General features: G+C 38.0%; 1 protein-coding gene across 1 annotated transcript in view; it reads left to right on the top strand.

Moving 5' to 3' along the window:
* Nucleotides 1-12628, top strand: part of FAM174A (family with sequence similarity 174 member A) — a 48135-nt gene extending 35507 nt beyond the window's left edge. Inside the window, exon 3 of the mRNA XM_049796403.1 lies at nucleotides 11714-12628. Within this exon, the coding sequence (XP_049652360.1) occupies nucleotides 11714-11765 (52 nt within the window). The 3' untranslated portion in view covers nucleotides 11766-12628. The remainder of the gene's footprint in view (nucleotides 1-11713) is intronic.
* The last annotated feature ends 11013 nt before the right edge of the window (nucleotides 12629-23641 follow it).

Genomic DNA, 23641 nt, shown 5'->3' with positions numbered 1-23641 from the left:
ATAAATTATTTTCTTTTTCAAATCACACCATGGTCTTTGAAGACCATTTCTTGCCTCACATATTTGTGTAACTTTTCAGGGCTAGATTCTTAAAAGGACTTAAAATAGGTCTTAAACGCAACTGCTATTCTCCTCATCCTAGTGCAACATTTAGTTCCATAAAATTCTTCCTCAGTTGCTGCCCATTCCTGCAAAGACACAAAATTGGGCATCCCAGTTTTCAATCTTGATGTCATTATAGTACCTGAAGGCTTAATGGTGCCATGCAGTACATCTCAGCACAGGCTCAGGTTCTGCACAAAACAGTATGAGGAGATGGTATGCCACCTGCCACCTCACCTAGCCAGCAGCTCCCAGGGAAGGTCAAGTAAATGGCTCCTGATCATGACAACACAATAGGCAGAAGAGTTTGAGAGCTGCGAGAGATTTTGATTGAGTTCAGTCAATGCCATGTTCTTTATAAAGGATACTTTCCCTGTCTCATCTCCCATCTTACTTCAGTTGGTTTTCCCAATTCTTGTTTTGTCATGGCAATATAGTCTATGAATCTAATGTCATCTGCAATACATTTTGTCTCTCAACCCCTCAGCAGTTTGTCTAGCTCCTGTGCAAACAAAAGCTTTGTTCTCTCAGGTTTTGAGACAGGCTAGGACAAGGTTTTAAACTGAAAGAGGGTAGATTTAGATTAGCTATAGGGAAGAAATTTTTTACAGTGAGTGTGGTGAGACCCTGGAAAAGGTTGCCCAGCGAAGCTGTGGATGCCCCAACATTGGAAGTGTTCAAGGTCAGGCTGGATGGGGTTTTGAGCAACCTAATCTAGTGAAAGGTGTCCCTGCCTCACGGCAGGGTGGTTGAACGAGATGATCTTTAAAGGTCCCTTCCAACCCAAACCAGTCTGTGACTCCATGATTCTAAGTTACAATAGAACCCAGTATTTAGGTTAGCTGCTTCTCCCAGGAGGAGAGCATCAGTTTTGTGACATATGTAGTCCTCTGAAAGAGAAGATTCTTCCCAGAGAAAAGTCTCTCATATCTCAGGCAGTTGGCAGCTGTCTCAAATGAGCTTATTGCTATGTTTTAGGAAAAAAAATAATGCTGGACATGAATAGGCCTCATATGCTTCTGTGCAATAAACATATCCTCAGTGATCAGGTATTTACAGAGTGGTGCATCATAGTTGCAATAGTGTATTGGTTCGATACACTTTTATGCAGGTGAACAGGTTTTTTTAAAAAAGTGGCTGAATTCTTTGAATTTTCAATAGAATATTAAGGATGGATTTTAGCTGGGGTTTTTATTGCTGACTGTGTGACGTCAGCAAGATCACAAGCTGTCTATATGTTCTCGGTATAGATTTATAAATGTGGGAACTCTGTCAGGTGTGAATATATCATGCCAACATCACTGAATCTTCCCACGTTTAATGTATTTGTGCTATTACCAAGTCAAGATGGATGGAGTAGGGAATGTCTACCTGGAGATAGTTGAAAGTCCACACAAACATGGAAGGAAATGAATGAAGGTTTTGGGCTATGAATACATTTTCAGAACATTTCATTTAGCAAATTTAGAACAAACTGGATTCTCATCAGTCATGTTCTGTTGCTTTTAAATCAGGAAAGACTCAAAAGAATATAAGATTAATTATTCCCTAGAAACATCTCTAGATGCTGGAACTTAACTGAATATATCATGCTCCTAATGGCCCTTGAGACAGTTCTGCTCAGTTAATACTCTCCAGACAATTTTAAGGCATAGTTCAGGAGTTAGTATGGGCCAGAACAGCAGGATTGTGTTTCAAACAGATATTTTGCATGTCTACAAGTTTTGTATGAGAAAAAAAAAAAAAAAGAACACAACATAATTTGATAGAAAATAAATATGGGATCATTGGAGACACTTGTTAGAATATTTCAATATGGGGATGACTATGGAGGATCCAACTGCTTGAAATCAGTACCTGTCACTACAGACTAAAAATATTAGTTTGGAAATGTTGCTAGCCAAAAATATAATCTGTTGAAGGTAAAATGTTATATAGAAAAATGTTTTCTGTTTTTAAAAAGTTTTATAATTCTTATTTTCTTTCCAAGCAAAAAAAAAAAAAATAAATCACACTTTTTTCAATTCCTGATATGAAGCAAAATTTCAAGTCACAAATAGACATTTGTCCTTCCATCTTATGTCTTAATTTGAAATTTCATTTGAAATATGAGTCAAATACTGAAATGTTGCTTTAAAGTAATGAAATGTTTAATTTCAGTGAATTCTGAAAAATCATTTCAGAGCATATTTACATCTGCAAAATGTCTATCTATTTTAATTTTGTCCTAATTTGAAAGAACAATTTTTGTGCTATTGAAAATTTCCAAAGGGCAAAACACCCTTGTATAACCTGGTCAACCTTTTGTTTATTTCCCCCTAACCTCACAGGTCTGTTTCTTTTTCATGAAGTACAAGCCCAGAAGAGATTTTCATGAAATTCAATTAGTGAAGGCAAATCTGAGGTTTTGCTTGCACAAGCTTGATCTTGTAGTTCCAATAAACCTGATTTTTAGACTTCAAGGAAGACATTGTTAGGCTCAGCACAGCAGGAACTAGACTTTAAGAAAAACCTCATTCCCATTTAGGCACTTAAATAGCTGATGGATTTTCACAAAAATTCAGCGCTTATTGTGATACTGATGGTCAAATTTTTAAGACAGAAGTGAGATAGAAGTTTAACAAGCATGTCTGGCTGTAACAAAAGAACTTTCTATTAAAACCAATAATAGTTGCTTTCATTCCAAAAATGTAGCTTATACGTAGCCTTGAAGGGGTTCAGACAAGCTCCCAGCTGAAAAGTGAATCATTAAATATGAAATGCTACAATAGAGCTGAATAAGCAACCAAAATATGTGCTTGGCAGTAGTTGGCAGTAGAGATGTCTGGAATTTTACTGGGGTTTTTTATTACTTCTCTTTCTCTCTGCTGCATCTCTCTGTGATGGGAGATGAGATAACAAATTGTTACAGAAACACACAGTCAGAGCAGGGTAACATGCAGGCAAAATCTCAGCTTCCTCCTCTCTCTGCCCCAGTGCTGGCCACACAGCCACCTCAGCTGTGGTCACTGGGTGAGTAGTGGAAAGATGGCAGAGGGTACAGATGCTGGAAACCCCGCAAGAATGGGAAATAAGAGGGCTAGCATTTCTTCCTCTGTGTGTGTATGTTTACATACAGAAAGGGTGTACTCTTTCTTATAGTGATCTTTTTGTCATCTATCATTGGCCCTGTAATTAATTTTGTGGGCAACACATCAGTTTATAACATATCATTTGCACTTCCACATTTAGTGGCATTTCCTAGCACTTTTTGCAGATCCTGCTTAACTCATATTTTTTTCGTCCATTCTCTTTCTCTCCCTTCCTTCTTCCCTCAAAGGGTACAGCCCTCTTCTGTATTAGCACAGCTCTTCATCCTTCTTGGACAAAGCCAATTGCATTATTATTGAAAATATTTGGCTCTGTGACTGTGCCTGTGTATTGCTTATTCAAGAAGATGCCCAAAGATTCAGCTACCACGTTATGTCTGATACACAAAGAATAAACCTGTTCAGCAATGACATGGAAAACTTCTTGAGGAAATGTTGAGAATGGCTGTGCTATGGCTGGTTCAAGATGACAGGCAAAATAGGATGCAGCTTAGGGGCTGGGAAAAAACAGGAATTCCTTCCCTTCTGCCCCACAAAAAGCCAACAATATTTATCAGTTCCATCCTTCCAAAAATTCTTGTATCCTTTGATTTCTCCTATTTACCTTTGTTAACCCCAGATTCTCCTACAGAGGCTTGCTAGTACTCTTCTTGCTCTTTGAATGTCACCTGAAAGTGAATACTGCTACCAAAGGATGTTTCCTGTATGAAAATGCAACCTGAGTGTTGTTGCTGAGAAAGGTTGGTCAAACACTGGCTGCAACCATGACTCATGTCTAAGAGCTACTAATTAAACACTGTAAAAATGGCAGATTAGTTTTGCTAGTTCATTGTGCTAATTTTTCAGACTGCAGTGTCCAGACAAACTTCTCCCTTTCCCCTGTCATTTCAAGAGATGGAGTAGTTCCACAATAGCAGATGAAGAGTGACACTGAATCTTATTATCTCATTTTAGTTGTTAGTCGGGTAGCAGAAATGAATGTGCCAGGACACAAACTATTGGTAAGTAGACCAGAAGAATGTCAGATATCAGTGGACTACTTTCTGCCCCTATTGCAGAACCTTGGAGATTGTAGAAGGTACTGTAGACTTACCCGTGTAATGTCCTGGAATGTGCTCTAATAAATGCTTGTTTCCTCTCTAGGATGAGCCCAGCATACTCATAAAGAAAAAAACAAAACAAAACAAAACAAAACACAAAGTTTTACATCAAAAGCAGCAACTCTGTATGCTGATTTAGTGAAAAATGGAACAGGAAGCTAAGAAATATATATAATTTCATAGTTTAAAAATCACTAGGGTTTTGCTGAAAAGGAGTAAACATTCATCAGTTTGAAAGGGTGGCTGATTGCCTAAATTGTAAGTATAAGCTTTCCTCCAGCCTTCAGATGCTTAAAATTTCAATAGCATATATTGCTGCAAAGTTTTGTTAAATTACCCATTCTGGATACCATCTTCTTAACCAAGAGGAAAATCTGTGCTGTAAACTCATTTTGGAATAGGTCAGATACCTGAAGACCTGTTCAAACCTTTAGCAGACTGTATTTATAGAAGGCATGGGCAAATACTCAGTTTCCAAAGAGATGTGATTATTTCTGCTCACCTGTTTCTTACTTCCCTTTGCCACAGAGTAGTTAGTCACTTCATATAAAGCAGTTGTGTTTGTTTTATAATTAAGTGGGGGGGATAGTAGGAGAGTAGTTAGTATGCATGTACGTACATACATACGTACATACGTACTACCCCAGACAGGAATGGAAGTGTTTACCTGACTGCTCTTCAGGAAGAAATGAAGGGACAGTGACAACCAGCTAGAACTGTGGTAAACACCTTGGAATGGGAACATTTCCAGCCAGCAGAGTTAACCTCAGAAGAAGATGTCAGGCGAGGGTTTCATATTCTTTTGCATAAGAAAATAAGTACACATCTGTGTAGCAGCCCAATTTCACCAGGTCAGTTCTACCTATCAATTTGCAGGCAGATTTTTGTGCTTGTGTGGAACACCAGAAAAAAAACAACTGAGTCTGCAGCACAGCTCATAGGCTCAAATCCAAAATCTGTAAAATATGATCAAGTGCTTTGGGATGGAGGTTAGACATGAAACACTCCTATTATTCATGATATACTTTTACCTCACAAGAGTTTCAATTATTGTCAGTGCTCTTCATAAATCTGAAACATCTAATCAAAACAAACAGGAATATTTGCCCTTTGGACATTTTTCTTCAGCTTTTATTTTCCTTCTGATTAATGTGCTCATACACCTGTACAACTTCACCATCTGAAGTCTTTTTGTTCTCAGAAATGAACATTGCTGACTACATAGGTGAGATGCTGATTGTGAACTCTTTATGCACTGCGTTGCATTTACACTTCGATCACCAGGTCTGTCATTTCTAAAGGCAAATATTTGTGATGTCAAAAGCAATGGCAAGGACTTATTGGCAATGCCTGCATCAAGCTTACAGTGTAAGACAAGTGGACAGATTTTTGTCAATTGCTGCAACCAGTTTGGCAAAGATAAAACACATGATTTTGCTTAATTACCTTTGTTTCACTAAGCAGTACCCCTTTTACTGAATTTTTCATGATGAACAAAATAATGTCTTTAATTTTTTATTATTTTCCCATTCTTTCTTTTTCCTTTGATTTTGTAAACCAGCTGCTCAGATTATAAACTATCTATCCATACAATCGCCTTTCATGCTTCCCTAAGGTTTAAGCACTTTTTACATCTGCTCTTCAATTGTCCTCTGCTTGGCCTGCCTTAAACTGGACCCCTAGGGAACAAGTGCTGCATAGTATTCCATGGCTTATCATATATCTCCTTTAGGACTTTCATTTTATATTTCTCTCCAGCATGGAACAGTAATAGATTCTGTAAATCTCCTTTTATAATGTCTTCTATTTATTACACACATCTAATGGAGCTGCATGTCATACTTCGGTTACTTCACTGTGCATGTTTAATAACCTGCTATATATTAGAGAACAAACATTAACAATGGAACAAATCCTTTCTTAGATTGTGTTTCTTGGAAAAGGGCAGTTTTGTGAGCAGTTTGAGGTAAGAAGAACTGTAGTATTTATCAAAAGTCCACATTCTCAATTGCAATTTAATGAGAAAAGAAACTCATGTAAGACAGAAGTGAGAGGGCATGTAGAAATTCATAGTCTTCCAGATAATTGACTTAGCCAGACATAACCATTCCCCCTTTTCCCTTTCTTAGTTGTATTACTTATACACACACACATACACACACTCTATGGCTTAATACAGTAGCTTTCTGTGTGAATATGCAACAGGAATTAAGATTACATGAGCAACATACATATTTCAGTGAGCTATAATTTCCACTACATTTGTAATGTTTTCTATTCCTCTTCAAGCAAACATACTGGCACTTCATTTCATATATAGTAGATCACAAAGAGCTCTCTCCTATCCTGCCCAGTGTCCTTCTGGCACTATTTCTGTAGTATTATTCAGGAGACATGTTGCTCTTGTGCTCCAAATTCAGTAAAAGGTTTGTCTATTTGTTTGGCAATTAATGAAACTTGAAAAATACAAACTGCCAAATTCACACTCTTATTATCTGTTCCTGTCAGAGCTTATTTAATATGAGAAAGATTCAGCAGGACAGAATAAGAAAAATTTGAGGAAAGAAAAGGACAAGACCCTCCATAAATTTTAGCCTTGCAGATAATAGCCATTCTTGCCTCCTTTGAAGAATATTTCATTTATTTTTATTGTTATTTTATATATTTTAAACTTCATCAAACACTTGAAACTGGATTTTGGTTTATGAGTGTGAGCTTCTATTGGGTAACATTCAAAATAAGGGATGTAACACAAATGTCTCATCATGGTCGAGAGTATTATGCCTTTGGATCTACATTACCAAGAAACATAGTATTCCAAAATATGTTTTGGAAATAATACAATGCATAAAAATGAATAAATACACATACACATTGCAAACATCTTGTGCCACTGAATGAACTTTAAAGATTGTTTTCATGTTTGATAGATATTAGATTAGATATTCCTAAGTGTTCTTAATTGTGTGTAAATTGCACTTTTTCTGTCATCTTTCATTTTAGTAACAATTACTGTGAAGCTGAATAATGTCTGTTGTGCAATTTCTTGATGCAAAAAGTCATTCCCAGTAGAATGAAACATTATAAACTGTGCAAAAATAACATCTCTGTTTATCTTTGGCTCTCAGTTTGATTACACTGCATTGCAAAGGAAATGCTATTGTAGGTAAGTCACTGCTTTTAGCCCGTCTTTCTAAGGAAACAAGCTTCATGACCACATTGTCTGCATGAGTACAAAAGTCTTTCTGCTAGCCTCTCATAACAGTGAAAGACACTGGCCCATTTCATCTAGATATAACACAGAGAGAGATTATCTTCCTAAAAACTAAAAAAAGAAAGGGCGGGGGCGGGGGGGGGGGGGGGGGAGGGGAGGTAGTCAAATAGAGAAGAGAGACCCCAGAGAAAACTACAAACTTAGCCTATTAAACTAAATACAATGTGTGCAGGAGTGATACAGTGGAAAGCAGAATGTATTAGTTCCATTGAATATGGAATTGTTTTTTTTCCTTTAGCCAAACTAGCCGTTCACATTCCTATAAAACTGCCCAAGCTGTCATGATGTATAAAGCTTCTCCTGCAGAAATTGGAAAAACACTGTACACAACAACCATATTGACTGCTGTGAACACAGCAGGTATGCAGATTCTTAAAGTTTCATTCCTGTGAAATTCTAAGACTACCTAGTCCCAGCATTTTAGGTTTGGTGCATGATAAAAATCTCAACAGGTTTCCAGCACCAGAATTCTTTCAAATTATAGTTTTTGTAAATGTGATATTTTTCTTTTAGGTTTTTGTTTGTTTGTTTGTTTGTTTGTTTTTGTTTTAGCTCCATAGGTCCAATGTAATTAATATTCAATAAAGAAGGTTCTTAAGAAGGAAAAACAAATTTTAGACATTTTGATAATTCACTGTTCTCTGCTGTGTTCTGAAAAAACATATCAGACATTTTGGAAAGCCCTGTACCTAACAGGAACTCAGTGATAGTTCCTCAAAAAGGAAAGACTTTTGCTCAAAGTAAATTTATGAATGTGATAAAAGACTTTAGGCAATCTAGTATGGCAGAAGGGTCATCTATTTCTGAAGTTAGCAATGAAATTTAGCCAAGAACATAACACATATTAGGGGTACAGTAGTACATAGTATTAGCAGCGTTGCATAAGGCTCTAAAATACACTAAAATAGAATATTTCATTTGGAAGGGACCTACAATGACCATCTAGTCCAACACCTGCCTGACCAATTCAGGGCTGACCAAAAGTTAAAGCATGTTATTAAGGACATTGTCCAAATGCTTCTTAAACACTGACAAGCTTGGGGCATTGAGCACCTCTCTAGGAAGCCTGTTCCAGGGTTTGACCACCCTCTCGGTAAAGAAATGCTTCCTAATGTCAAGTTTGAACCTCCCCTGGTGCAGCTTTGAGCCATTCCCAAGCATCCTGTGACTGGATCCCAGGAGAAGAGATCAGCATGTCCCTCTCCTCTTCCCCTCCTCAGGAAGCTGTAGACAGCAATGAGGCCGCCCCTCAGCCTCCTTTTCTCCAAACTAGACAAACCAGAAGTCCTCAGCTGTTCCTCACAGGACATGCCTTCCAGCTCTTCCACCAGCTTGGTCGCCCTCCTCTGGACACATTCAAGCACCTTAACATTGTTTTTAAATTGTGGTGCCCAGAACTGCACACAGTATTCATATTCAAGGTGGGGCTGCACCAACTCTAAATAAAGCAGCATAATCACCTCTTTTGACCGGCTGGTTATGCTGTGTTTGATGCACCCCACGATGCAGAGGGTGCTGCCAGGGCACACTGCTGACTCGTATTGAGCTTACCATCAACCAGCACCCCCGGATCCCGTTCTGCAGGGCTACTCCCCAGCCACTCGTCTGCCAGCGTATACTTGTGCCCAGTGTTACTCCATCACAGGTGCACAATCCAGCCTTCAGACTTGTTAAATTTCATCCTGTTAATCATTGCCCAATGCTCCAATCTGTCTTGATCCCTCTGCAAGGCCTCCTGACCCTCAAGAGAGGCACCTGCACCTCCCAGTTTAGTATCATCAGCAAACTTACTAATGGTGCTTTCAACTCCTGCCTCCAGATCATTGATAAAAATATTGAACAGAACTGGCCCTAGAACTGAGTCCTGAGGAACACCGCTGGTGGTTGCCTGCCTTCCAGATGTAGCCCCATTCACTACAACCCTTTCAATTCTGCCCTTCAGCCAGTTCATCACCCAGCACACCATGTACCTGTTCATCTCACAGTTGGACAACTCATGCAGAAGGATGCTGTGAGGGACAGTATCAAAAGCCTTATGAAAATCCAGAAAACCAACATCCACCACCTTCCCTTCATCCACTAAGTGGGTGACCTTATCCTAGAAGAATACTAATAAGCTAAACAGGATTTTCCCTTTGTGAAGTCATATTGACTGTGCCTGAGACTGCATTGGCCTTTAAATGCCTTCAGCAGCACCCAGTACGATGTTTCCCATAATTTTTCCAGGTACTGAGTTTAGACTAACAGGTCTGTAGTTTCCTGGGTCTTCCCTCATGTCCTCCTTGTAAATTGGAATAATGTTGGCTATCTTCCATTCAGTGGGAACCTCCCCAGACTCCCAAGACCTTTGTTACGTGATCGAGTGGGGTCCTGCTATAACATCTGCTAGCTCCTTCAGTACTCTGGGATGAATCCCACCAGGCCCCATGGACTTAGGAACATTCAACTGATGCAACTGATCCCTTGCAATTTCTGTGTCCACAAATGGAAAGTCATTGTTCCTGCAGACACGGTCCTCCAACTCAGGACCAAGCAGCCCAAGGACTATCAGAATTGTTAAAGACTGAGGCAAAAAAAAACATTGAATGCCTCCTCTTTATCTTCATCCCGTTTTGTCAGGTGACTGTCTTCAACAAGTATTGGTCCAATGTTTTATTTAGACCTCCTTTTGCTATTACAGTACTTAAAAAAGCTCTTGTTGTCTGACACAACACTAGCCAGTTTCAACTCTAGGTCAAGTTTGGCCTTGCAAGCCTTCCCCCTGCATATGTAAACCAGGGCTCTGTCATCTTCCTGTGAAGCCTGACCTCTCTTCCAGAGATTGCACAATTTCTTTTTCTGCCTGAGTTCCAAAAAGGGGTTCCCTGTTCAGCCAAGTTGGTCTCCTGCCCCACTTGCCTGAATTTTGAGACAATGGAATTGCCTGCTTCTGTGCTTTTAAAATGTGGTTCTTAAAAACTGACCAGCACTTATGGACTCCTAAGCCCTCAAAAGCAGATTCCCAGGGGACTGTGCTAACTAGCTACCTCAATAACTTCCCCCTCCCCAAGAAGCCAAGATAGGAAGTGGAACTTCATACTCAGAACATGCGTTATTACTTTGAAGTGATTCAGCTGTGATGGTACAACAGGAAATGGAGATTACTGCAACCAAAGGAATCAAGTCTCAGAGTGGCTGCCTTCAAATCCCAACACTCAGACTAGAGACCATACCGGGCATCTAATGTTTATTTTATGGCAGGACTTGATTTTCTTCCCTTTTCCTTTTCAGTCATGCTTTTTTTCTGTGGTTCTAGCTTTTTATGTAGGTACTTCATTTTCTTCTGAAGCAGTAAGTGATGGAGATTCTGTCACTCTCCTGATGCATTTTTCCAGTGCCAGCTGGCACTTCTAGGAAATGGCAGCTGAATTCCTAGTTCATTTTGCCTAATCTCACTTTCCAACCACTTCATCTTATTATGACTTTCTCTGAAAGACTAAAAAGCTCCAAGAATCAATGGTCTTTTCCATGTCTGACATACCACCAAGTTACTTCTAAACCCTTTTTAACAGATACTGAGTAGACTGAACTTTAATACCCTACTTTTTTCCCCCCCAATTCTTGTATTATTTTTGCAGTTCTTTTTTTGAACTCTTTTTGGTGTTTCTACTTCATCTGGAAATGTAGATGCCAGAAGTGGAAACAACGTCCTAGCAGAAGTCTGTTCACACAGGCAAAAGCATGTTTCTCCATTTTCTTATTACAGAGAGCTCATGCTGAGTCCATTACCTCTGATGATCCACTGGTTTCCAAAGAAATCTCTTACCCTATTTATATAGTATTTTATTTGTGCTCTAGATATATACTACCTTTAGCTATATTAAATCCATTTAGTCTGTCTGGGACCATTTAACCAATGGATAATGGTTTGAACGTTCAGAACATTCTAACATTATTATTATTAACAGAATGCAGTCTCTCTACTACAGTTGGTGATGACTGTTTCTTAAAATGCTTTATCTCCTATTTCACCATCTGTGTATATGATTATGTGAAAAAAATCAGTGTTGAATAAATTGGTAGTAGAAGAAATTCTAGTTAAACAATTCTAGTTAAACATTTATAGTAGATTTCTGGAAAATTAGAATGATTTTCATCTTCATTTTCAGGCGGACCAGCTTATCCAACATAAAGCAGAGTGGACAAGGGAAGAAAACGTAGTCAGATTTAGCAGATCCATTAAAGGACAGAAGGGGAAAACCAAGTCCTGATAAAGATACAAGCTTCACTTACACTTTGATTTTTCAGATTCATGGTGGTGACTCAGGAGACTAATTTTCCTTTGCAAACATGGCTGATGAACACAACTTGGGCTGCTTTCTGGCACTGAAGCACTGCACAGCCTGCATCCTTAAACCTGAACATATTTTACCTCCTAAACAGGATAGCAAACTGACTATTGGAATCGGGTTTGAGTCCTAACTCCTAAGACTGGGTCTGAGAATTTTCTAAAAGACAGTTTCTGGTCCCCTAAAATTGCCTGTGATCATTTTAACATTGTGACAGAATAGCTTTTTAAGTTCTAGTACTTGAATACTACCTGGCACTGCTTAATTTACAGCATAGACTAAGTATCATTGAAAGTCCTAATACCATCTCAATAAGGCAATGGGTAGTGTGTAGGAGCCAACACCTGCTACTCTTTGGATATTACCTCCAAATATTGGCTATCAAAAGCTTGCTGCCATGAGCTTACATCCTCACAGAGCACAGTTTGAGAGAAATTGGCCCTGCTTGGAGGAAGCAAGTATTTGTCATTACTCCTCTCATCCAACATTGCCCTCAGAGCTGACCCTGCTGTAGTCAGGGCCTGGGCTAGAGATGTCCTTAGGCCTCCTCCAGCCTGAATTATCTGCCCTGTGATGCTATGGCCCTTTGATCCTAAAGCTCAGTGTAGCTTATTTTCCAGAGACTCATAGCATAAGGCACCATGGGTGCAGATGTGGAAGTATGATAAAGCCACCACAGCAGTGCTTAGGTCTAAAACCACATCTTTTTTTTTACCTCTTTACTTCCCAACTTGGTTTACAGCTATTCAGTGTGTTGGTTCTTCTTCTGCTAATTGAGACTGTACTGACATTAAAGTATTCATTGTGTTTGCCTGCCTTATTTTATTAATGTGTTACTAAAAAAAACCCCACCAAAACCAAAAACCAAGGCTGAACTTCTAGGACATAGACTGTTTCTACTGCCATGTAATGAATGTGAATAAACAGAAAGCAACTTTTTTTTTTTCTGTGAGATAGTCTTCAAATGTTTTCCTTTAATAATTTGCTGGATAACTACTGCTAGGTTTATAGTTGCATAAATCTAATTAGTCATGGACATTTACCAGCCAATGATTTTCACTTCACTTGCTCTGCATACATATCTACCCTATATAACTTTTATGTTGTTGAATACAGTGTAAATGATTTTTAGTTTTGATAATATTTAAGTTTTACTGCAAGGAAGTATAAATAAATTGTAGGCTCAATTTAAGTTGTCAAACAAAGCCTACATCACATTTGTCTAGCTTTGTATGACAGAAGGCCACTCCAAAGATCAGTTTGCATGGATTAAATGGATGTGTCCTGAACTGGAGTTTAAATAGGAAATTAAATTACATTGCATTAAGTTACAGGACATCCACTGTACAAGTGACCAAAGAAAATGAAGCTAATATGGCTAGGCAGACATTTCATTAAGTAAAAATACGGCTGAAGTCTGTTCTTCACAACTGCTATGAAAAATATTTGGTATATTGTGTTTATATTTTCTCTAGGAATTTGGGGGAAATAGGTTTGTTTTGTTTTGTCTTTGCTAAAAACAATAAAAAGAATTTGATAAAATCTATCCATTACTGACAGTTGTTCAAGCTCCAAAACAGAGAAAAATAGGCAGTCACAGAAGCAGAACGGGTGGAGTTGGTCAGAATTTTTTTGCATAAACATGAGTTCCTTAGTAAATGCCAAAATCAGAAGCAGAATAGCTTTGATAAATGCAAATCATAACACAGGTTGAGTTTCCTGTCTATTTGGATAATAGGCTGTTTCTAGGTGGAAACAAGGATTACGAACTTGACCAAAAAGCCAAGAGAAAGCCAGAACAGGGAATTTAAAAGGAGAGTGGCATAATTAGATGGGGTTTACAATTATTTTGCATTAAATGTTTAATTATTTTTTATAGCATTGACATTTTAGTTTATGAACAATTAACACAATATTTTCTTACTTAGACTTCTGATTATAAGACAAAAAATGTCTTATTTTTAATGGATGTAATAAGTTAGCAAAGGACATATGCTGTTTGCTGGTGCACAGTGTAATCTCTATAAATTGTTATTGATATAATCAATATAGTGAAGTAATAGAAAAGGTTGTTTCCTAAGAGAATTAGAGCACAATTTGAATTATTGAGTTTTCTCCTGCTAAGAGCAAGATTACACAGAGAAATTGAAGTTTCTAAAATAAACTGTTGGTGTCTGTTGCCATCCTCTCCTAGCCATTTGATATACTCAAAGGCAGCCCAAAAACCTGTCTAAACCCTCAGTTATTCCATATCTACAAGACATTACTGAGACATGTTACATGCTCTTTCCCATCCACTCTTGATTGATTTTGTGTGTTTTGTTTAGTTTTATGGTTTATGCTGCTATATCAAGGAGTTCAAAATATTAAGCTGGCCATTTCATTTTAGTTAAAGTATTACTGGTTATTTTATAGATGTCTTAGGAAGCATCATTTACTACATTAAAAAAAACTTACTGAAAATATGAAAAGACAGCACTGTGTCATGCATGACCTTCCTGTGACAACATTTTAGAATACAAATTTCATGATGCCCATGAATATCAGTATCATTATGAGTATCCAGTTGTTTTAAATGCTTTACAGAAGAAATGTTCAAGTTGAAACTAATGTAATAAATACCAACATTTCTGCAAGTGTAATTTTTTGTACTCTTCCATACAGGTAACAAATGTTTCAGCATAGAATGGACACTCTTAACTTTTTATGTCACTTAAAGCCATGGGGATACTGACAATATAAAGTACTTTAAGATACCAGCCTTAGAAAAAAGTTTATATTGAGGAAATATGGGAAATATATTGAATGTATTATGGGCTTGATTACAAATAGTTAAACATATAGTCTGGATGTACACAGAAGTGATTCTAGTGTATTTATTAAGTAACAGCAAGTAAGGATAGCAGTAGTGATAAGGATAGTTGTATAATACTCCAAATATTTATGTGGCTATCTGGTTCTGCTGTCGTTTATCCAAGCCTTAAACAGTTTTCAACAAAGCCCCTCTCACAAACTGAAACCATGAGAGGCAAAGACTAAGCATTGGATTTCTCATCTGGCCACTAAGAAATACTACATATTAGATACAGTCGGACTTATTAGAGATGAACATCTTACTAATCTCTCATAAATTTCTCTAGAAGACCATAATAGTATTGGAACAAAACTACAACTGAAATACTACTGTCAACTAACACTAGACTGAAGTGTGCACTTGTTTCAAGAAGGTCTTTGTAAACTGTCAAACACTGGGAAATTTCTAGATGCAATTCTAGTCTAACCTCCTGCCTGCAGAACATTTAATATGTGTTTTTTTCTTTTAGACAGGTTACAATTTCCACAATGTAAAAAAACCCCAAACGTCTCAAAGATATGTATCTTTTAGATGCCCACAAAGGCTTTCATATGAATAAGAAGCTGGAGTGCTGAAGCTGTCTATTTGAGAAAGTGAGAGATATGAGTCATCTCTAAGTGATGGGTTTTTTTCTTTTTTAGGATATTTTTGCAGTTGTTGGACTCTGTTTATATATTTCTAAAACTCCATGGGAACTCAGCTTTGGTTCTATTTTTGGTTACATTTTTTAGATATAAACATCGCCATCTCTTGATGAGCCTGCAATGTCAGATTTCATAGCTTTATAGAAGAAATGCACCCAATTCTTGTAGGAATTCTAAAGAGAATCAGAGGTGAGGTCTTCCACAGTGGTTCAACCTGCCTTCCTCTGACAATTTTTCTTCTGTATGGTCTCAGTCCAGTTTCACTCATTGTCTTTCATGCAACCATGTCTTTGGAAGATCAGATGCTCTTTAAGATAGCTGCATAGTATTGGACCACATCATGGCTCAAGATTTTTTCTCCATGTGCCTCTCTACCATGTCATTGTTTTACTCCCCAGTAAAAGAAAGTGGTTTTGAACAGTCTTTTATCCATTTTATATGCAGAATATCCAGGTGTATATTGAGTACTCAGGTTTGTATAGCTACTCCTATAGGAACTTAGATGATTTAATTTTAAAATTTAATCATTTTCCTGGGATTTGTGAAGGGGCTTAAGCTATGACTGCATCATCAGATTGATGGCATAGGGTGGCAAAATCAAAGATACACATTTGTCTGAAGTGGGAACTTAAAAATTCCCAACTCTCTGCCGTACAACCAGAAGATCAGAAGTCCTGGGAGACTAGCAGAGCTGTTGGTTCCCAGAGCTCCTTTGATTGTTTCCAAACAAATTTGTTCGGAATCTACTTTTTGGAAATTTTTTTAAAAAATAGACAGGATGCAATATTATTTATCATTATACTCAGAATAAAGTAGTCATTCTTCAGAGTTTCTTACAGAAACATACCCTCCAATCAATGTCTAGAAAGTCATAAATGTAATGGAAATTTACAGACAACAGTTGTTCACCACTTACCATAACCCCCCTAAATTAAGACATCAAACATCAAAGGAAGTAATTTTCTAGCCAGCATAAAATTAAAATTGATTGCCAGGCATTTTGCCACAGGATGTTATGCCTGAAAAACATATGGACTTAAATTTGGGAAGCAGAAGTCCATTGATATGGGTTAACCATGGGAACAGAAGAGCCACAGCAGAATTTCCAACTGAGGAGCTTTCTGAATTTTGCTTTTTGGCGCCAAAGAAAATTTTTCATGTACTTGCCTGTTTCTACCTTCTTTCTCTACAGATCCACTAGTTACCAGTGTCTGAGATGGCATACCTGAGCAAAAGCAACTTTGCTCTTCTCTTCTCAAGGCTAGGCTGTCCCAGGAAGGATAGATTCACTGTGAATGGGAAGGAGACCATTTGCTGGAAGCAGACCATTTGCAGGAAATAGCAAGAAACTTGGTACTCGGATTTTGTTGCAAGAGAATCTACTTTTCATTGTAAAAGCATGAAGACATCTTAGCATGCATTGAGATCTATTATAACTTCTCAGCTTTACACAGCTGTTTAATGCAGCTATGCCTGTGCTTAAAGCACATCCTTAAATGTCATAACGGCCAGGAGCAAATATAACCAGAAACTCCAGTTTTCATGATTCATAAGCTTTAGCTCAGGTCAAAATAGATTTCTTTACCATCTAGTAAGAAACAAAATAATGGAATAGTTATTGAAATATAAAAAGATGAAAATAATGAGGTGCTTTTTTCCTGGGAATATAATATCTATGTTTCTAATTACAGGCTAAACTTTCAAAGACTTTAACCTATCAGGTGTTAGTCCAGTAATTCTACACCTGCACCCATATTTACTGCATTAGAACAAGTGTATATGTTTAAATATAATGATGTGCTTCATTTGAGTTAGGTAACCATGAAAACTATTATAGAATAAATTATCAGGTGTATCATCCTTCACATGTACTGATACTGCAGTTGCTAAAATATTGTTTCAATTTGGTTTTGATTTTTAAATTTGTTTCAAATAAACAGCTTCAGTTTTTGTGTCTGAATTGAAACAGTTAAAACAATTTTCCATCTGAAACAGGGTTTTCCATTTTTTCTATACAACAAGGAAAATAAAGAATAAATTACTTCATTAAATATAAAAAAACCACAGAAAATATTTAAATAATTATCAGTGTTTTATTTGTAACCTTTCATAAAGGTTGTGATGAAATATATTAGTACAGAGGATATTACAGCAATTCTTGCAATGATGGCCTTCCATTAAAATATAATTGATTTCAGAAACCTTTACACTCCTCAGATCAAAAGCAATGGTGTGTAACAGGTTAGGGTCCAGTACCTGTAACATGTCCAAAAAAAACGGTTTTATTATTACTTAAAAAAAAACCCCAAACATTAAAATGACAAATTATTGTACATACCCAACCCCCCCCCCCCCAAAAAAAAAAAAAAAACAAACAAACGCAAACCAAACAACAAAACCCAGTTGGCTTCTACACTTTGAATGGAACAATTTTTTCAAAAATTAGTCTGGCTGTTTTTTCAATATCTGAGGGCATTTCTAGCACATCTTGAAGATATACACACAAAATACAATAGGATTCTAAATTAGACATAGCAATAAGTGAACAGTAATCAAATGGAAAATGGTACTTTGGCAACAAACCTATCTTAATCATACAGCACCTTCCGCAAATTATTCAGTTCATTGCACAAATGGAGTGTATTAAACTTTCTCATTTTATCTTGCTTGGGGTAATTATAAAGAATGTACAGTCTGAAAACTAATTAAAGGGAAAGTCTAAACAACAGCAAAGGCTAATGAATTTTAAGCAGCATTCACAAATAAGTGGTGGGGGAGTTTTTAAAATTTTTTTATTTAATACATGTGGACACTGAATACTTGCTTACAAATGATATCTTTTTGGTCCGGGACCAAAAATCGGATCTATATCTTGTGATACAGAAATACCTATAAATCACAGTTCACTTGTGTTGATTTTTCCTTATCAGCTCTATGATTAATATCAGCAGTGACAATACTGGCAAGCACCTGAGCAATACCAGTGGGTCTTACTGTATCGATGGTACTGCAGCCACGCACCACTCACATCTTCTCTTCCAATCCTGATCTCAGATCCAGCATTCCTGAACCCATGGTCAGACACATCAGGTGTCCAAACTGGTTCTCTGAGACACCCTCGTTGGATAAAGCCAAAGGGTCAGGGCTTGGGTTATTTTGATTACAAAATATTGTCAGGGTAAAGCCTGGTGCTTTCCAACGTGGTCATGTTTTGCACCTTGTTCTACAGAGGGTTAAATGTTCATCACTCATGTAGAGAACAGCATAGCAGCTGCAGCTAGAAACTGCCTGTGAGAGAAATATCAGGGATCCTATCCTTATGACAGAAGTGATAGCAAAGAAATTTTGCCAGCTGGTTTTGTGCAGCATTTTACATACTCAATGCATACAATTTACATTATCACCAACTCTAAGAACAACAACAACAAAAGAAATCAAAATGTCTCCATGCATTTTACTGGTATGAAATACTTACCACAAAGATATTTTCTATGCAAGCTATTTTTACGTATTCCAATTATGTTGTATATATACAAATTTAAAAGATTTTAAAATGAAAACTTAAAACCCCAATAGTATTTCTTTGATGCTTTTATGACATGACCAAAATTATTTTCCTTTAAGGTGCAAAGATGGGGGTTTTTTGTTTTAATTTTAGTGTCTTTTAACTTGGACTAGGGAAGGGATTATATATATATATATATGACATGTCTCAGTCATGTCATATAAATAAGGAATAACAGAGGGTTTAGACAAATTTTTGGAGCTTCCTTTGAGCAAATCAAAAGACTAGGAGAGGATGACAACAAACTAGTAATGGTTTATTTTCAAAACTTCTATGTCTCTGTGTCATCTTGCTTCTACCAGGAGTGCACTTTTGAAACAAAACTCCTAACTGTCCCCATTTAGCATGCTTTAGTTCATATCACTGAATGGCAAGATTAAAACAAGACAGAAGATGCATTCTGGGAATACACCTATCAGGCTCCAGCCACTAATGGTCATTCAGTCCTGGAACCAGAGTGGAGCTAGTCTAAGGTAAACCCCTGAAATACATGTGTTATGGAGAGTGGGGCCTCAGTGTCGATTTTTTTCTCTACAAATGCACTTGTATTTGCTAAGGTGAACATAACCTCAGAGGACTAAATTTAAAAACATGCAACAGCAACATGCATTGCAAGCTGTGCATATGTATGATATAGTCTTACAGAAATGTTCAAAAGGTTGTATGTTTTAGGCTTTCCTGATGTATATAAACACAGCATCAGCCTAATCTCATGGATTAAGCAGGTCATCTCCTTCAGGGAAAAATATTACAACACTAATAGAATACTTACAATATCTCAATTAGATGCTGAATAGTTACTTCATTCTGAAGCAGAAGACAGTATCAGGAAGGTTCTTGGGGTCGGGAACAAAAACTTGGATAGCTCCAGAGAATGCAGTGCAACAGTGATTTGAAAGCTCTGTTAATTAACTAACTTAACAGAAATGTGACCCATGTAAGCAGTCAATTAAGCAGAATTGATGTGCATAATCTTTAGTTATGCCAATCTTTGTTTTTACACGGAGCTCACAAAGTGCATCAAATACATTTCCCTCAGCCAGGATACAGAAAAGCAGCTTTTATTTTTTTGGCTGCACTTTAAAAAATGATTTGGTTCTCATGTTTCCCCCAAGACTTTTCACAGCAATGCTCATTCTTAAAGAGTGCCTGCTCCTCTGAAAGAGAACTGGCTTTGGAAATGAAATGTGTAAGACAGACAGCTGCCTGAATATCAGAACAGAATTAGAGAGTGAGTGATACATTGCAGACATGGTTGCAGATACACATGAAATGGTTTAAAATTTTTACCAACAGTTATTCAGAAATGTAACCCACTGGAGGTGACAGTCCCTCCAGATAAGGCACGGCAAGACCTCCGATGTGAGTGTGCAGTCCCTCCACACCGCTTAGACTCACCCCTCTCAGCCAGTTTGTTCAACCAGCTCAGCTGGGGGTTGGGAAAATGCAAGTAGGAGACCCGCAATAAACAGCTGAAGGAACAGGAGGGAGAGAGTTTCAGATATGCTATTTCAGCTGTTCCCCGTGTCAATGCATAACATCTGGAGGGAAGTTTCTTGATACTGAAAGAGGACCTAGAAATGTTTTAGTCTTCCTCATTCTCAAGAGTGACAGTGGTTTGTTTTCTTCCCATTTGATGCTCAATGACTAAATCCTTGTATCACGCAGTAAGACTCAGGTTCCTCATTCAGAAAATGCCTAAAAAAAGATCCAGAAGATCTCCTCCTCCATGGCCTGCTCAATGCCCCATGCAAAATGGGAACTTGGCATGACTCCAGACTTCAATGCATGTCACCAAGGTGGATTTCATACCCGTCACACAGTAAGAGCCTCTGTCATATTCAGGTGCAGAAAGCAAAGGGAGAGTGAGAGTGGGGGACAGAAAGGAAGTATTGGTTTAAAAAGTGTGCCTGTTGCTGCCAGAAGTGTTTTTGGAAAAAGGCTAGGCATAAACATCTGACTTCAGAAGGGTGTTCAGGACTTTGCCCTCTGAGGTAAAAGTGGTGCTGCCTGGAGATAGACAGGAGTGCAGTCTGATCTTGCTCCCCAGAGTTTTTGTTGGCCAAATTAACTCCTCATTTCCTGCTGTTGGCTGTTGTGGACAACCTGAGACATTTATGTTGCCTGACTAATCTAGTGGCCTTCTAAAATTAAAGGACTGCATCAGTGGACAAGGGAAGACTTACGGATGTCCTCTACCTAAAGTTCTGTAAGACTTTTGATATGCTCCCCCACAACATTCTTACCTCTAAATTGGAAAGATATGGGTGTGATGGATGGACTGTTAGATGGATAAGGAACTGGGTGGATGGCAATGTCCAAAGATTTACAGTCAATGGTTTCAAGTCCAAGTGGAAACCAGTAACAAGTGGTGGCTCTCAAGGGTCTGTACTGGGAACAATGCTATTTAATATCTTCATCAGTGACATAGACAGTGGGATTCAGTGCATGCTTAGCAAGTTTGCAGATGACACCAAGCTGAGTGGTGCAGTTGAGAGAAGGGTTACCATCCAGCAGGACCTTGACAGCCTTGAGAATTGGACCCATGTGAACCTCATTAAGTTCAACAAGTCTAAGTGCAAGGTCCTGCACCTGGGTTACGGCAACCCCCAATACAGGCTGGGGGATGAATTGATTGAGACCTGCCATGCAGAGAAGAACTTGGGAATACCAGTGGATGAAAAACTGGACGTTAGTGAGCAATGTGTGCTTGCAGCCCAGAAAGCCAATTGTATCCTGGGCTGCCTAAGAAGAAGCGTGGGCAGCAGGTCAAAGGAGGTGATTCTTCAACTCTGCTCTGCTCTCAGGAGACCCCACCTGGAGTACTGCGTCCAGCTCTGGGGTCACCAGCACAAGAAGGACATGGACCTGTTAGAGCAGGTCCAGAGGAGGGCCACAAAAATGGTTAGAGGGCTGGAACAGCTCCCCGGTGAAGACAGGCTGGGAGAGTTGTGACTCTTCAGCCTGCAGAAGAGAAGACTCCAGCACGATTTTATTGCAGCCTTTCAGTATGTAAACAGGTCTTATAGGAAAGATGGAGAGAGACTTTTTACAAAGGCCTGTAGTGAGAGTACAAGGGGCAATGGTTTTAAACTAAAAGAGGCTAGATTTAGACTGGATATAAGGAAGAAATTTTTTACTATCAGAATGGTGAGACACTGGAACAGGTTTCCCAGACAAGTTGTGGATGCCCCAACATTGGAAGTGTTCAAGGTCAGGTGTGGATGGAGCAACCTGATTAGTTGAAGGTGTCCCTGCCCATGACAGGGGGAGTTGGAGAAGATGATCTTTAAAGGTCCTTCCCAACCCAAACCATTCTGTGATTCTATATCTTCATATGCACATATAGGGCCTATATGCAGGATCCAGTGCAATTTCTCCTGAACAGCAGAGCATCCCAAACATGAAAGGTGTCTGAAATGGACCACATTGATCTACTAACTAACTACAGAAAATGTCTATGCAATAGAAAATTTTTTCCTATTTCAGTTTTAATCTGGGTTAAGTCCCCTGCCATCAATCACTAATCCAGTAATTCTTGAGTTATCCAAAGGCCATGTATTTTCATGTTTTGATGTCCCCAGAAGTTTCCAGACAAATGAGGTAGTCCAGTAATGCATCCTTTCCAGGGAGTCATGTTTCCCTGAGTACTATTCACAACTTTATATGCATTAGTTTGATTTGCAGCACTGGAAGTCTCATAGGACACAAAGAGAAAGCTATAATGAAATGCAAGACATCCTTCAAGCACTCTTCTGATCTTTTTTGTTATCTGAATTTCTGCTGAGAATTTAGACCCTATGACATTTTAACAACTTAGATGTTATTAAGATCAGGATGTATTTCTATCTAATGCAGAAGAACAGAAATTACTTAATAGTTACCTGTCCGTTATTGTTTTCAACATGAATGTCTAAGTGACCACTTTTTGCTGCTACTAGTCACATTCATGATACCAATACTGTGCATTATTAATTTATAGGCTGGTGTAATCACTTTCATCCTTTGTACCAGCTATATTTTAAATGTCTGATTATAATTCTGATAGTGCCTCCTCAATTATTGAGTAACAATAGCATGATTAATTAAATTGTGTGGCTATTACCATTTATAACACCATCTGGAAGATATACTGCATTTCAAACGGAATTGTATCTTGTCAGTTTTGCATGATCTTGGATAACTTTCTGTTAGAGCTTCTCAACGATGCTTAATTATACTAGCTAAATCTGTTACTTTTAAAAGCTTCATTTAACACTGTGTTACAAATCAGCTTTATCCTATTAAATACAAGAATAAAACTCAAAAAGTCCATCAGGTGGAATGTTTCATATGACCATGTATTTTTATGGCATGAATGGTTTCACAGAAGCTTATCACACACACCTTCTAATGTAAATAAGTCTAATATATTTCAGCCCTACATTAAAGTATCCTAGTCACACAGTAAAACAGGTGAATGGCTCTCTGGTAGAACAGACACCATGACAAGAGGTTTTAATTTCTTTGATCTTTACACATCTAGTAACTTGCTGAAGATTTTGAGGATGCTTTATTTTCTCTTCCTTCTCTCTTCCATCACCACCAGAAAACTTCACCTTTCTGAGTACTAAAAGTACAGTGTCCTTCCAGGTGGCCAAGTCATCAGTGGCTCTTTAAGGTAGATAACAAGATTATGTTAATAG

The sequence above is a fragment of the Accipiter gentilis genome, chromosome Z (genome assembly GCF_929443795.1).
Source record: "Accipiter gentilis chromosome Z, bAccGen1.1, whole genome shotgun sequence".
NCBI classification, from domain to species: Eukaryota; Metazoa; Chordata; class Aves; order Accipitriformes; family Accipitridae; genus Astur; species Astur gentilis.
The sequence above is the reverse complement of the archived record's forward strand: the minus strand, read 5'-3'. Positions and strand labels throughout refer to the sequence as shown.